This window comes from Pleurodeles waltl, chromosome 3_1 (assembly GCF_031143425.1).
Source record: "Pleurodeles waltl isolate 20211129_DDA chromosome 3_1, aPleWal1.hap1.20221129, whole genome shotgun sequence".
NCBI classification, from domain to species: Eukaryota; Metazoa; Chordata; class Amphibia; order Caudata; family Salamandridae; genus Pleurodeles; species Pleurodeles waltl.
This window is the reverse complement of record NC_090440.1, coordinates 1,042,938,668-1,042,955,317: the sequence shown is the minus strand read 5'-3', so window position 1 is coordinate 1,042,955,317 and position 16,650 is coordinate 1,042,938,668. Positions and strand designations below refer to the sequence as shown.

The 16,650-nt window shown below is 43.9% G+C and overlaps 1 protein-coding gene across 2 annotated transcripts in view; it reads right to left on the bottom strand.

The window, feature by feature from the left end:
• Window positions 1-16,650, bottom strand: part of MARCO (macrophage receptor with collagenous structure) — a 202,095-nt gene that overhangs the window by 35,882 nt on the left and 149,563 nt on the right. For both annotated transcript variants that reach the window (XM_069224337.1, XM_069224338.1), the window contains exon 12: window positions 7,090-7,266. In XM_069224337.1, the coding sequence (XP_069080438.1) occupies window positions 7,090-7,266 (177 nt within the window). The remainder of the gene's footprint in view (window positions 1-7,089; window positions 7,267-16,650) is intronic.

Sequence of the window (16,650 nt, the reverse complement as noted above, 5' to 3'; positions counted from 1 at the left end):
TAGTGAATTGGTGCATGTACACCATCTCTGTGGCCTTGTAATGTGCTGGCCTCTGGATTGTCTTGAACAATCAGTGGAACCGTGACCTCTTTCTTGATCTCCATTGGAGCCCTTCACTTTCTGGAGTTCTGAGCCTCCACCTGACAGCATTGGTGGTGTGCCATTTCAGGTATTGGACAGCTCAGTAAGCACAACTCCTCTGCTTTTTCTTCGTCTCTTTGTCCACTGCTGAGTAAGTAGAGCTCTTCTTCTCAAAGATCAGGCAGGTGTTACTAAAGTATGCTTCGTTATTAACTGTTCTGTCAGCTAGCGCACTTTATCTGTTTGTGGCCACCTTTATCGTTATCCCTCCATGCACTGTAAAGGTTTATATTGAGTAGTAGCACAGTATCTTTCTGTTTGGCCTTGCTTGTAGTTTCTTGACCAACGATGTATAGACTTCTAAGTGAAGCTTTCATTATCCCCAAATGCTTCACATCGGCTGGAGTGGTGCTTTGACTCCACATACTGCAAACTTCGATTCAGCACTTTGACAAAGGCACACTTGGAACGCATGATCACTTTGCCTGGACCACGGCAAACCCTCTGGAGGAGCACTGTTGATCTTCGGATTACTTATCCCATCCGTCACCAGTTGTAGCATCCTCCCCAGCCTGGGCACCCGCCAATGAATACGCCACACACAGAGCTATGTATTACATGCCTTTATTCATCTGTGTGTAACCGCAAACTTAACATTCTGGACCTGCATTCCCTTCACCAAGTTCTAGCACTTACATCATCACTCTATAGAGTCTTTCAGGACCGAAAAGGGTTCCATCACACACACTCACATAACGTTGTAGTCTGGATACCTTATATGGAAAAAAAGGTATGGAGCCCTAAGCACTAACTACTGCACATAACAAAAAAACTGCACAGTACAGGGAGAAGGGCCTCCATAACGGGGTTAAGGATCAAGCGAGAAAATATGACTTTCTCTTATGTCAGGCAACATTATTTATACTCGTTTCATAACTAGGAAAGATAATTTGAGTACTTTTTTGTCATTTGTTTATACAGTGAATGTTTTCATGCACTTACAGTCTGGAGGTAGATAAGGGTGTTAATTTAGCTTTTTTCCTGCCTGTGACCATGGGGGCTATTGTCCAAGATGTTGGGAATATTTAAGAATGATAATAAAAGTACAGTTCCAGTTCCTGGTATGAATACTCAGGCAAGTCTCAAATGTTATCATGATGAATATATTGACATTTTCTGAAACAAAACGCTAAACGAATAGCCTGTTAATATAACCAGTAAATTCAAGCCAGTGTTTTCTGAGAAGGCAGGAGTTTCTGTTGTTTTGATTTCCAAAGTTGTCTGTTCGCTGACTGAGAGTGTGTAGCTTGGCACTGAAATTGGCTGTCAGGCAAGTGCAAGACCCTCTTCTTAGTGGGTAGATTTGCTGAGTTGGAAGAGACCTCATACAGCACTACTTCAAGATCAGTAAGACTTTGATTCTCATATCAATATGTATTCTCCTGATTCAGATTGCAACGCCTATGAGGGCACAGGCTTAAATTGGTTTTGTCACAATAGATGTAAATTACGGCACTCTTCCAAATTCAGCCATAAGAATGTGCCCTTTTCAAATCAATCAGAACTTCAGGATGGGTGGGGTAAATCACTATTCAGCACTTTTTTTATTTTTTCACCCTTTTTCGCTGACTGCAGTTCCATTGATACCTGATTGTATCTAGGGATGTGCGAAAACTGGGTAGTTTGTTTTTGTGTACATACATGAAATCCTGCAAAAGATGTTTGCATTAAATCCAACTCGATGCGCACGCCAAATTTAATATGATTTGTTTTTCAAATGCAACTTCTGGATAGCTTTCCGGTGGCTGGGTACAAGAAAGCCTTTTACCCTCCTGGGAAGTAGTGTGAAGGACTCCCAGGAGTAAAACAAATAGAGGCCTGTGGTTTAAAGAGGTGGCACAGCTCCCTAGCAGGAAGACAGAGGCTGTGAGCCCAAAAGGTACACTTTAGAGGGGAAGCTGCTTTTGATGGGCAAACGGTGGACACATGAGAGGGGCTGCTCTTTTTGTCATGGTAGATGGGGTGGCGTTGGTGACAGAGAGAGGAAACAAGTTTTCAAACATGGGCACCTTGCGCTCAGATAGCCACATCTCTAGGGTGGGCCCACACACAAAGAGAGGGTTTCTCCCATCTTGAAAGTGGGCAGAATAATGCACTCTAACAGAGCTAGAGTCCACACTTCGCAAGAAGTTGTCATTAAGCGAGAAAGTTCCTACTACCCCATTGGCTTTTGACTGCCACATCCCCTGAAGGCATTTTCTAGGCATAAATATGCACCCTTGCACCCAGCACATGGATGGAAAAGAGGACTGAGGAAGGACATCCCTACTGGTATTTTGACCTGGCAAAGAGAGGCTGCATTGAAAACTGGATTGCATCTGATGATCTTTGGGCTAGCAAAGGGGGGGCTATTCCTGTGGTGCCTGGCTTGTTGAAAGGTTGCTCCTAAGCCCCCAGACAGAAAATGTGAACTTCAGAGCCAAAAGCTGATCAATCCTGTTCTGGTGAGTCAGTAGCCTCAATCACCTGATTGCCATTGACTTGTAATGTGCAGCCTGGAGGATCAAGACTTGACACTCAAAAGTTGCACCCAAGTCTACTGGCTTGGAACAGTCATTGGAGTGCAGTTAGGTCACCTAAGACAGGCACTAACCTTTACCTGAGGGAATCACTAGTTCGAGCTAAGTGTTAGCAAACAAGCCTGATTAGACCCAAGTTGGTTTTGTGAGTGTACTCCTCTTGAGTGCGCATAACCACACCATATAATGCACCAACATTTCTCACATGGGCCTTCTTGCTTCTTCAATCCATGTCATTTTGTCCCTGTCCTCTCCACTATAAGCCCCAGACAGAAGAGGTCAACTGCAAGAGTCAGTTAACTGACCTCCTGTTACAGCACCAGAGACATAAAAGCTGAAGAAGCCTGTTCTGGCCTGTCAGTAGCCTCAATCACCTGATCGACACCTACTGCTGATGTGCAGCCTGGATGGCCAAGTTTGCACAGATTGAAGGTTTGCCACCTGAGTAGGGTGCTCAGTTGTTCTAATCTACTTCCTATATAATTCAGGAAAAAAAGAAGAAGCATATTAGTGTTCATATCATTCACAGGCTTGCAGCTGAACAACGATCTTCAATTTTGTTCCAAATCTACCATTAAAATCAGATATCAATATGTCTGTATCGGGTTTCATGGCAGCCAATTCTCAAATGGAGGTGCATGGTAGTTTCTCTTTCATAAACTGTTCAGGGCATCTTAGAGACTCTATTTCTCTTGAGGTCTTCACCAGAATCCATGCCCATTGATATGTTTTATAATGAACAGATAATCTGACAGCAGTAAAATGCATCAACAATTTTAGGAGCACTAATTAAGGTTCTTTCAGGCCTAGCCAAAACATTTTGGGAGTATTTTCTCCTCCATCATGTTTCAGTGGCAGCAGAGTGTTTTCAGGGCCACTTCAACATGGTGGCAAACAGCCACATCATCTATGCAATTATAGGGACTGGAAACTAAACAAATGGGGTTTCCTCTATTTTCAGGACATTTGGGTCCCATGTAGAGCAGATCTATTTGCTTCCAAACACAATAATCAAATTCCTGCTTTCTTCGATTGTAGGCTAGGTCTGCTAGCCCAGGCAACAAATGCTGTTCTTCAACCGTAGAACAAGGGTCTTCCTTATGCCTTCCATCGCTTCATAGTTATCTTTCATTGAATATACAAACAAAATAGAGTTGACATCCCAGGTTACAGTAACTTAATTTTGGCCCTCTTAAATCTCATATCTATATCTTTTACAGATGGCAGTGGATGTCCCAGTCTTACAGGTGGCTTCCACAACATGGTTCTATCAAATAAGCTTAGCCTAATAGCTTGGAAAGTGCAAGTACAAGGGTGTCCCAGAACGTTCATCAGAGTTGTGTGACTCATTGAAAGTTTGTAGGCCTTTACATTTCTAGAGTATGTAAATCAGCATGGGAAGTTGGGACAAGCTGGTGTCTGAAATTAAACTTTGATCAGGTTCTTAGATAGCAAATTCCCTAAGCAACTTAGCTGCTTCAAGTAAGCCTACACATCAATCAACACTCACAGGTCAGCACTGTCTATAAATCATAATCACATTAGAGGCAAAGCTTTCCATTAATTAGCAGATTCCTTTGTGGAATTAGAAAGCGTACACCCCTTTCTTCTAAACACTCCTCTTTGTGGGATATCAACAAGATATACATTTGTTCAGTTTACAATCTTTGACTGGCAAGTTAACAATGTTGTTATCCTTATTCTATTAAGAGAGTGAGTGATGTAAGAGTGCTGTAGTTGTCAATTAGACAATTTACTCCTAGTGTAATTTTCTACATCTTCAGGAGAACCAAGACTTCTTCCCCTATGGTGGAGTACCCTTCTTCCCCTGACCAGTCAAAACTCTGCATTGTCCAGTGTCTCAAACAGTATGAACTTAGGACTGCGAATCTTAGTAGGGTCTCGCAAGAGCTCTTCATTTCCTTTAGAAACCTAGGGGCATATTTATACTCTGTTTGCGCCGGAATTGCGTCGTTTTTTTTTTTACGCAATTCCGATGCAAAACTAACTCCATATTTATACTTTGGCGTTAGACGCGTCTAGCGCCAAAGTCCATGGAGTTTGCGTCATTTTTTAGCGTGGACACCTACTTTGCATTAATGAGATGCAAGGTAGGAGTTCCCGTCTAAAAAATTGACTCCGAGGCATGTGCGCCGTATTTACACTCCCGAGCAAAATTCACGCCCGGGAGTGGGCGGGTCAAAAAAAATGACGTACGGCTGCTTTTGCGCTGTTTTTTAGCGCCTGGTCAGGGCAGGCGTTAAGGGACCTGTGGGCTCGGAAGGAGCCCAGAGGTGCCCTCCCAAGCCCCCAGGGACACCCCCTGCCACCCTTGCCCACCCCAGGAGGACGCCTAAGGATGGAGGGACCCATCCCAGGGACATTAAGGTAAGTTCAGGTAAGTGTTTTATTTTTTATTTTTTTGTGGCATAGGGGGGCCTGGTTTGTGCCCCCCTACATGCCACTATGCCCAATGACCATGCCCAGGGGACAGAAGTCCCCTGGGCACGGCCATTGGGCAAGGGGGCATGACTCCTGTCTTTGCTAAGACAGGAGCCATTTCTATGGGGGTTGGGAGTCGAAAAAAATGGCGCAAATCGGGTTGAGGCGAAAAATTTGCCTCAGCCTGACTTGCCCCATTTTTTGGCGCCCAAGCTCCATATCCCCCTATGCCGGCGCTGCTTGGTGTACGTTGTTTTTTTTCACGCACACCAGGCAGCGCCGCCGGCTAACGCCGGCTAACGTCATTGAATAATGGCGCTTCAGAATGGCGTTAGCCGGCGCTAATTTTTTTTACGCAAAACTGCGTTAGCGCAGTTTTGCGTCAAAAAGTATAAATATGGCCCCTAATTTCCCTGCCTCTTCTGCTACTCTACTTAGATGGGTTAGACGGGTCAAATGGGCCGTGCCTCAAACAGGCATTGATATCTGTTCTTTCCCAGCACATCCTGCTAGGGGACATGACTTCTCAGACCTTTTGAGTAGGAGCTGAAGTACATTCTGAAAGTGACTGACAGGTCATCACACTCGACCTTCAAATGTTTTACTGCATACCTATATTATGCGTTTCTATAATAAACTAGCTGTAAAAATGCATGATATCAGCCTTTAATCTTGAGATATAATGCTGATTTTCCTACTTAATGATGATTTCATTTTTTTTAAATACACAGAGGTGAGTTTTATCCCACGTCGACATTGATATTTCTTTGATGTGTCTCGCTTCATAATCCTTGCTCGGATTTTACAAAACTGTTTCTGTCTTACTTTCAGTTTGCACAATCTTCATTTCCATAGTTATTCGGAGTTTTCCTCAACAGGCAAGGGGAGGATATCAGTTTTCATTCTCATTGGAGTATGTAATTTCTTCATCCTTTATCTAGTTCTGCATGAACACAGATTAATATTTATATCAATAAAGAGAAGGGACTGGCAGTGACTCCCTTATGCATAGGGCATTGATGATTCAAGATCATTTATTAGTTTTATCCTAGAGAGTGATGAGTTGAGTACTTTTTTCGTTTATTCTTTCAAAGTGTTATTTTTTTTGTGCTGCTATTTTACTAAGCAGTAAGAAGGTAATGCATAATATTGACCTCTACATCTTTAACAAAATTAGGACTTTCCTGCATTAACAACGTGGAAAGTCTGCATTTAAAGCTGGGTTAAAACACCATGCAGCATGTAGTGAACATCTGGTATGTGCTCCTCCGTAACTTATTCTGATTGAGTGCTCCGCCTAGTTATGTCTGTTGCAGGTGTCTTATACTATTGCAGGATTTGCTTTCAGAATGTTGTATGCCTTTTTTACAAGTCATAGAATACACACTAAAACTCAAGCAGACGAAAAAGAAGATAGATGTAAGTGACATCTGTGAATGAAGGAAAACAGTGGATTTAGAAAGAGGATTTTTGAAAGCATTTTGAGACCTGCGGTATCTTACTTGTTTTTCATCATAATGTACAGTTATTGACATGGTATAAATTTCATAGGATAGCACCCCAACCTCTTTGAAAACCTTTGAAAATTGTCATTCTTTTGGGATTTATCTGCGTACATTAAACAACAAGTTCAAGTAAAAGAGCGATATTTTTTTCTTCTATCCAAAATCAACTGCAGAAACATACCAGTGTCTTTGTTTGCTTTTTACCTCGATGTAGCCTATTAAAATGGAGTGTTAACACCCTCTTTAGGAAAGGGACTAAGTTAATGTCTCCTAATTGACGGTCCACAAACATGACCCAAGTGGAAGGCTTGTATAATGAGAAGAAAGGGTAGAGTTTCCACACATAATGATCCATCTTTCTTAATCCAGAATTTAGGTGTCACATTGAGATACATTGGAAACATCATGACGTGATACAAAGTAAAATGCCATAGTTTTCACTTTATTTTTAAGGAATGGGTCTTATGAAATTTTTAACTTACCCGGTGATGCAGTAAAGGTTGAAACTCCTCGAGAAAATCCAAGCATTCTGCAAACAACATATGCATCTTTGATATCCCACTCATCATCACAGATGGTTCCCCATTCATCTTTGTAGTATACTTCTACACGGCCACGATTTGCAGACCCAATAAGTCTCACAACAGTGGGTTTAAACACTGTGTGAAGAAGGATAAAATGTAACACATGCAAAAATGTTACAAAATAGTAATATCAATTAAACAGATTGCTTGTTTCAATAACTTATCAAAAATAACGGTGGGATTTGAAAATCCATCATGAGTGATCTTTATTTCACTTCTTTTGCAGTCTAGCCTATCGTTTCAGTAGACTCAAGTTTTCCTAAAACCTTAATTGTAAAAATAAATACCTCTATGCATACATACAGGATAGACTTTATCACCCATTACTGAGTTGCCATGTCGTTCACATTTTACGTTTGCCGAAAATAGCCTACGCCATTGGGTGATGGGTCTTCCCACTTTAGCCATTGAGTTCTTGCAATTTCAGAAGTAGCATCTTCCTGATAACTGTGCTCAGTGGCCTAAAAATTAGTGTACTTCTTTACCAGGTCTGATGCTGCTGGACAACCAGTTAAATGGTAAAAAATGATTTTTATATTTATTTTTACACTTGCTACGTTTGTCAATGTTTTGCATATTATGGGGGTCATTCTAACCCTGGCGGTAAAAACCGCCAGGGCGAATGACCGCGGTAGCACCGCCAACAGGCTGGCGGTGCTCCTTTGGGCATTCTGACCGCGGCGGTTCAGCCGCGGCCAGAAACGGAAAGTCGGCGGTGTCCCGCCGACTTTCCGCTGCCCTTGAAAATCCTCCATGGCGGCGGAGCGCGCTCCACCGCCATGGGGATTCTGACACCCCCTACCGCCATCCTGTTCCTGGCGGGTCTCCCGCCAGGAACAGGATGGCGGTAGGGGGTGCCGCGGGGCCCCTGGGGGCGCCTGCAGTGCCCATGCCAATGGCATGGGCACTGCAGGGGCCCCCGTAAGAGGGCCCCAAAAGGAATTTCAGTGTCTGCCTCGCACTCCAGCAACTCCGTCGGCTCCATTCGGAGCCGGCTTCATCGTTGCTGGGTCTTTCCCGCTGTGCTGGCGGGCGGCCTTTTGGCGGTCGCCCGCCAGCACATCGGGAAAGCCAGAATGGCCGCCGCGGTCTTGTGACCGCGGTGCGGTCATTTGGCGGTAACCGCATGGCGGGCGGCGACCGCCGCCCGCCGCGGTTAGAATCACCGCCTATATATGTTAGCAAACATATAAAAAAACAAAAACGCCGCACTCTTCACAAGGTCCGACCTCTCTACTTTGCCAATGCTCGTTCCCATTGGGGGGAACACATAACCATTACAAACACATAGATGAAAAAGAGGTACATAAGAAAAATATATATTCTTGTCCTAGAGAAAGGAAAATATAAATCTGTGCCAGTACTAAACCAGGCATGACCCTCTGCACACAGTATCAGCATATCTTCGTTTCGTTCGATCTCTCTCTGTATATAGTTTGGTTACCTTTGGTTATAACTCCTCAACATATGTTTAAAAAAAACTCAGAATTTCAGTTAAAAATAACAAACATAAAGTGCAGCTATATTTATGTATTAAAGCTCAAAACCACTGACATTTGCAAGTTACGGTTAGGACCACAATCCATAACTCCATCACTCGCACAACAGCAATGTAAATAATAATTTGCACACCAAATGAAATGCTCACAATCTCGACCTTGAAGAAAAATATGTAATTACAAAAGATGAAAATAATGTTGCAGGTGAGATTACATACATAATTACTCCTAGTAAAAACTATACTTGCACATTTATACTAGTTTGATTATTTTGTTGTCGATACTTTTGCTATGATTCTTCGTAGCACAATAGTTTGTGAACAATATTCAGAAATGCAAAATGACATAAAACAATACCTTTTATTATTACCTCTTCCCCAGACAAGAACCATATGTGCTCTAATAAGATGTCTAATGTAGACACATAAAGGGGGTGATTCCTACCCTGGCGGTCCGTGACTGCCAGGGTAGGGGACGGAGGAAGCACCGCCAACAGGCTGGTGGTGCTTCTGGGGCAATTCTGACCGCGGCGGTAAAGCCGCGGTCAGAAAAGGGAAACCGGCGGTTTCCCGCCGGTTTCCCGCCTGTTTCCCGCTTCCCCAGGGAATCCTCCACGGCGGCGCTGCAAGCAGCGCCGCCATGGGGATTCCGACCCCCTTCCCGCCATTCTGTTTCTGGCGGTTTTCACCTAACAGGGCCCCATTGAGATTTTCAGTGTCTGCTTGGCAGACACTGAAAATCGCGACGGGTGCAACTGCACCCGTCGCACACCAGCAACTCCGCCGGCTCCATTCAGAGCCGGCTTCCTCGTTGCTGGTGCTTTCCCGCTGGGCGGGCGGGCGGCCTTTTGGCGGTCGCCCGCCAGCCCAGCGGGAAAGTCAGAATGACCGCTGCGGTCTTTTGACCGCGGTACGGTCTTCTGGCGGTTCCCGCCAGGCGGACGGCTTCCGCCGCCGACGGGGGTCAGAATGACCCCCAAAGTGCCTCAGTTTTGTCTGAGAATGTTTATTCTAACATCGCATTGAGGAACAGTACACAATGACGAAGGGGATTGCAAGTATGAAATCCTAAGCAATAATAGATTATTTTACCCTCAGTAAACTGGGTGGAGTTAAATAAAGATCGAATCTGAATAGTTGACTTAGCCAAAACGTAAAGAAGATTAACATAATTTGAGAAAAGTTAAACAAGTAGAGAAAAGATCACCCCGAGTAAAACTTTTCTCTCTAAAAATGTGAAAGCATTCTATCAAATAATAGTTCTTTGATGAAAAAAGGAAAGACCTTTTAGTTACTAATGAAAAAAGTCAAAAGACAAACACACCAAAACAATTTGGTATGCCATACGCCACCTAAGACAGTTTTAAATGCCACCTTACAGCAGAGTGCAGACTCCAACTTTACTTTTCAATTAAAATCCTGAAAAGTATACGAAAACACCAAATTAAAAAAAAAACAAGTCTAATGATTACATTTATAGATTTTATCATCTGAGCCCACATTGTGCCAAACTATTACATTGTCTACTAGAGAAAATAAAATAATGTATTTCACATGTACCTGCCGGAAAAGCACCCATTGATGACTATTTCCCCCTATAGCTACATCAAATGTTTTTTACTGAGCTGATCCCTTCAGTGAAGGATGATACTGTTCTTCTAGATAGACAAAAAGGCAACTGTTCTGTCTAAAAAGGTCAGAACTACCATACAGATGTAGCTCATATCTCTTTGATAAATGCAGATGCCAACATGTACTCCACAGAGTTGACATCCTATCTGGTGATTCCTTTGTTTCAGCATGCCATTATAGTTTTGTTTCCTTGCATACTGGCCTCGTCATGTACGCCCAGGATAAACATTTGAATTAGTGCCTGATACATTTAGAAGCTTAGAAAACATTTCCGAGGATGAGGTGAGAATAGCTCTGTAACATTCAGCCTTGGTTTTTGAGACAACACACATTTTTCCACTGACGTAAATACTCCATTAGGCACCTACATTTCAAATCAGTGTTATGACTTTCCAGTTAAAAGACAAATGATTACTATGAGGCTCCCCTTGAGGGTGCTCGCTGTCATATTCCTGTTTCTTCTGTACCTCGAAGCATGTTTCTCTAGGCTACCCGATAAACCTGAGATCTCACCAATAGTACTAAGACATTATCAGTAAAACTCACTATCTTTAATGATGACATGACTCTGCACAATGCACATGCACAATGTTGGACCTGGCCCTTTTACATGGTCATCCCCCAGACGTTTTTCTTTTTGCCTAATTATTTTTCTGACCTTTGTTCACTGATGTTTTGGCTCTGAGCACTTTTTCTCTGATAACCAGTGTTTAAGTGCATGGTCTCTCCCTTACAAAATTGGTATGATTGGCTCATACCTAATGGGCATATTTAATTTACCTATAAGTCCCTTGTATCCCTATACCCAGGGCCTGTAAATTAAATGTTACTAGTGGGCCTGCAGCATTGCTTGGCCACCCACTGAAGTAGCCTGTCAAACTTATCTCAGGCCTGCTAGTGCAGGGCCTGTGTGCACAGTTTTCTGCAACAGGGACCTGGCATCTAAATTTACTTTCCAGGCCCAGAACTCCCCTTTTACTGCATATAAGTCATCTCTATGGTCCGCCCTACCTAGCCCTATGGGCAGGGTGCCATGTATGTAGAAGGCAGGACATGTGCCAGGTTACGTGGCCTGTCCTGGTAGTGGCAAACAGCCTAACTTGGTGACTCACTGCTGTGAGTGCTGCCTTCTCATAGGATTGCATTGGAAAAGCCCTGCCTTATGTGTAAGGGTTATTGTCTGATTTATGAGGGGTAGCGTAGGCATGTTTGGTATGGTTGTCATAGTGATGAGAAATGCTGCTTGCTGGTGTAGGTGTATTTGTTATCACTATCACAGAAATGCCACTTCTAGAAAGTGCTCATTTATCTATGCTTATGACTGGTGTTTTGCAGTTTGCCTCCAATCCACTTCTGGGCAGACTGACAGTTGGGGCTTTGTGCATATTTTTCAGACAGCCTGTACACAGGGAGGTGTCACAGAGGTGCAGCTACATATTATAAAGCCTTCTAGGGCTGAGAGAAGGGAGAGGTGGGGCACACCTGCATTTGTAAAGGCTTTGCCCTGGCCTCGCACAATAGGGTCGTTTACCCCCCACTGATGTTTGGAGCGTGTGCTGGAGGAAAGAAAGGGCACTCCCAGAACCAGTTCTAACTGGTTGGAACCCCCTCTCCTCCCAATGATAAAACACACTGTAACCTTAGTATATGTACAGGGGAATTTTTCCCACAATTGAGACATCACTTTAGACATTCTTGGAACTCCAGGAACCCACCTGGAGCTGGACAGGACACTGTTGAAAGGACTCACCAGGACCACCTGGGACTGCTGCTGCTGTGCTGACCTGTGACCTGCCTGGTCATAAGGAGGAACTACCACTGCTTGCACCCCCATTGTTGTGCTGACCTGATGCTGGGTTCGCCAGCCCTGTGCCCCCTTCTTCATCTGTTGTCTCCAGAGACAGGGTGCTGTGGCCCCTGACCTCTGTAAACTTCCTCCAGCACAAGGAGTGCTGCTGTTGCTGCAAAGCGCTTTAGAAGAGCTCCTTTGTGACCGTAAAGCGCTTCTCAAAAGCACGTTTTGCTTGCTAGGGAAAATCACCGCCGCAGCCCGGGTTACAGATTTGGCCTTAGCGCTTTGAAAAGCGCTCTGTTTATGCCCCCAAATCACCGCCGCAACCCGGGCGTCTGATTAGAATCCAGCACGAGGATCGCGCTCTTGCCAGTGCCCCTGGGGCATGAGGATCTGGAAAGTGGAGCAAGCAGGCTCCTGTCGGCGCCCCGGGGGCACGGTCCTCTCCTTGGAGCACCCCCGGGGCACCAACTGCCTTCTATCCTCCAGGGATCGCCGCAACGGCCCGGGAACCTTCTGCAAACACTCGCACACCGCATCGGGTGCGGGCAAGTGTCTTCTCGGGCCCCAGGAGGGGTCCAATCTCCAAAGCCTCATGAGCAGGACTCGGGGGAAGGCGCGTGGAGTGTCCGCTTCCCCCGGTCTCTGCCTTAGGAGCAGGACACTCCTCTTCCTTGTTTTTTATAAAATGGGGAAGTGAGACCTTGACGGAGGCCCCCTTCCTCTCGCCCCCTACTTGTTTGTTGGGCCTTGCCTGGCCCCCACCCTGTGGACAAGGTGTGAGGAGGCCGAGGCAGGCCCCCACCAATATCAAGGGCCCCCAGAGTGGTCCATTTATCGCGAGGAGAGGGTGCTGACTGCCCCTCTCCCCCAGGAGCACTGCGTGGCCCCTGTTGTGAGCACAGGAGCACTGGGGTCCCCCCATGCTCCTCTTTTAGGCACAGGGAGTGCCTCTTCTTCAGGACATTGGGTACTTTCTAGGAGATATTGGCTCCAGGAGCCTAGTATAGACCTTTGGGGGTTTATAGGTTTCCTACCTGTGTTACTGCCATTACATATATGTGCTGATGTTCCTTTTATGGGCATGACATGCTGATGTGTATTTTTATGACTTGTGATATGTTCTCTAAAATTCCTTTTATGGGTATTTATGAGGTATTCATGACAAGTGCATAGAATTCTTACTGTCATTCTTGACTACTGCTTATGTTGCAGAATCCTGAATACTTACGTGTTCTAATGTGACAACTGCGTATTCTTGCAGAGTATTAGTAACTTGTGTAACGTTCTGACAACTGCTAAGGTATTACTTATGTGTAATGTTGGTCTAATTATGTTTTGTGCAATACAGTTTGTTTTTACATAGATCAGTGTTGTGTTTACTTTGTGGTGTACATTTTGCGTCACGTGTGTTGTGTGTGTTGTGCAAACACTTTACACATTGCCTCCAGGTTAGGCCTGACTGCTCGTGCCAAGCTACCAAGGGGGTGAGCAGGGGTTATCTTAGACGTGTAACTCCCTTGCACTGACTAGAGTGGGTGGGTTCTGCCTGGCTTAGGTGCATACCCTAGCCAACCAAAAATCTTAAGAACCTTTTGCATTTGAATGATCATTTAAATAAAGCTATCCCCTAAGCACTAAGACCTACAGGGACTGGACTCTGGGTGGGCCAGGCACGCATTACATTTAGGGCCAGCTTTGTCTCCATTGGCTGACATTATTAGCTGCTATAACTTTGATCCTCTCCTCAAGCAATTCCTTGCTGTCCTGACGTGATGGGACTCTTATAAGTTATTGCAATATTTTCCAAGTTATGGTTGTTCTAAAATATGTAATACTTGTTTGTGCTATACCTCTATATATCCCTCATACATTGTAAGATCTCAAATTTGTGATATGCAGGTCATTTGGAGTTTTAGACACTACACATGTATATACACCAATGACATTCACCAGTTATAGATATCTCAAGTAGCTAAAACTCATGTCCTAAGGTAAATATAATTTGTGCCCTGCCATGCACAGTTTTCTCATTAATGATTTAATTGCAAAATTTGCAGTGATAATATATATGATGCCATAGAAGATGTTATGAGTGATATATTATGTGGGGCAATTAAGAGCGTATGGTCAGGGTGCAAGTTCTAGTTACCTTAGAGCACAAGTTATAGTTGCTTGAAATAACTATAACTAGTACATTTCAGTGGTTTTGTACATTTAAAACATTACATTGAGTTAGACCTGTCAGCCTTAGGGTGGTTCCCACCAATTTTTTTGCCTTATTTTAAGCTGATCTTGCTTTTGCTGGCGTTAGGACTCTGGACACTTTATCACTGCTAACCAGTGCTAAAGTGCATTTTCTCACACCTTCAAACATGGAGTATTGGCCTTCCACTAATTAGCATATTTAATGTACTTGTAAGTTTCTAGTACAGTGGTATCATATGTGCTCAGGGCCTGTAAATTAAAAGCTACTAGTGGGCCTGCAGCATTGATTGTGCCACCCATTTAAGTAGCACTTTCAACATATCTAAGGCATGCTATTGCAGTCAGTTTTAAACTATCATGTCGACCTGGCAAAAAAACAACCTTTTTTGATAGGCCCAAACCTTCCTTTTTATTATATATGTCACCCCTTGGGGGGCTGTGGGCAGCCCAGAGTGCAGGGTGCAAAGTATTTAACAGGAAGGCATGTACTTTTACATTTTACATATCCTGATAGTGAAAAACTCAAAAATATGTTTTTCACTATAGCAAAACCCACCTTTCCCATAGGATAACATTGAAATTACCTTACTATTACATTTTATAAATGTAATTTTGAAATGGAGGCAGGTGACCAGTTCATGTTTGGTGTCTTTGAATGGTAATGAGAAATCATAACTTTATTTTAAGTAGTTTTTATTGGCACCTAATCCAAATATTACAGCTTACACTGTATAATGTGGCACACTTTACCTCAATGCTGGTATAATGTGGTGATTTTCTTAACAATGCATACAATGTGAGAAAATCCACCTGCAAGTATAACAATCGCTCAGTGCGTTCCAAACAACTGTTAGAAAAACAATGCTTTTAAACTTAACCCAAACTCCCCTTCCCTCTGTGCTCTTATCCATGCATCAGATTCACATAACCCACATTCTGCCACCATTGATTGGCAAGGTATCCTCAAAAAAACCTCATGGTATTGTTCCTCATCCATTATCAACACCTAGTCCCTCCCTCCTGCAAAGGTCCACCTAGTCTCACTCTGTATCTATTAGGTTTATTACCCACTAGGTCCCTCATGGAGGTTTGGCATCAGAGGGGTCCATTAAAGCCTGCGTCATAGCTTCATGTGAAATCAGATAATTTTCCAGTCTGTCCTCTTGCCATGTCTTTCTCATGTGCACTTCCTCTGCACCCGCTCACTCCAGTACCACCCTAAGCCAGTCCTTTACTGTAGCAATCTGCTGTTTTGCTAGTACAAGACCAAGCATCATAAACATCCTGCTCAGTTTTCTCTTATTTCTATTAGGGAAGAGTCCCAGCAGACAGGGTTTAATTTTCGCTGAACAAACCAGCATGCTGCCCCATTAAGCTTTGCCAGCACATCCTCTAAAACATTTTGATATCCAGGCAGCACCACACCATGTGCAGGAAGTCAGCAAACCCAACTCCACAAGACACACACAGCTCTGGGTCTCTATTTGGATAGAACTAGTGCAATTGCTCACAGAGAGATATGTCAAATGTATGTAATTACACTGCACTGGCTTTAATCTCATATTTATTGATGTCTTGCGAACACTTGCATGTATTTTCTGCCATTCTTAAACCATGATGCTGCCATCACTGAGACGCTGCCAAGTGCCCTCAACCCTCAGCCGGGCCCTCTGTTTGTCCATTCTGAGTCCCTTGTATATGGGTGTGATAAGCTTGTGACTCCTTTTCATAGAAAGCATGGAGACCATTGCTTGCGTGGGCTTAGGGTCATCAGGGAAGAAGGAACAGTGTTTCCTTTCCATATCTGCTATCTTGGTATACTGCAAACATTGCACTAGGGCCAATCCAAATGTCTAAAGCGCCTCTGGGCTAGTAATTAACCTACCTGCAGGGTAAAGATCGGACAGCATTGTGTACCATAAGTGTGTTTCTTGCAGTAGGGCAATGGTCACCCCACACCGTTTCAGGTATGCATGAATTCTGTAACATTTCTCTGGTCAGTTCAACCCACACACATGCTAGGTGAAGAATTTATAACCAGCTCTGGCAATCATAATATTATTAAAAAGAGGTAACCAATCCCAGTAACAGTGCCATGTCTGCCAGTTTACTTTTCCACCTCTTGATTCAACAGTAGAAGCTCCCCAGCTGAATTCTACAAAAGGTTGCAACATTTCTCCCCAAACTCCTTTGTCCTGTCCCCCTACAAGCAGAACATATAAAACTCCTTTTTACTGAACCTTTGGTCAAAAGGACTACTGCTCACTGTCCCACTCTCAACCCCCCCAATAACTTACTCTAATAGAATTGTAGGTGTACGTTCTGACCA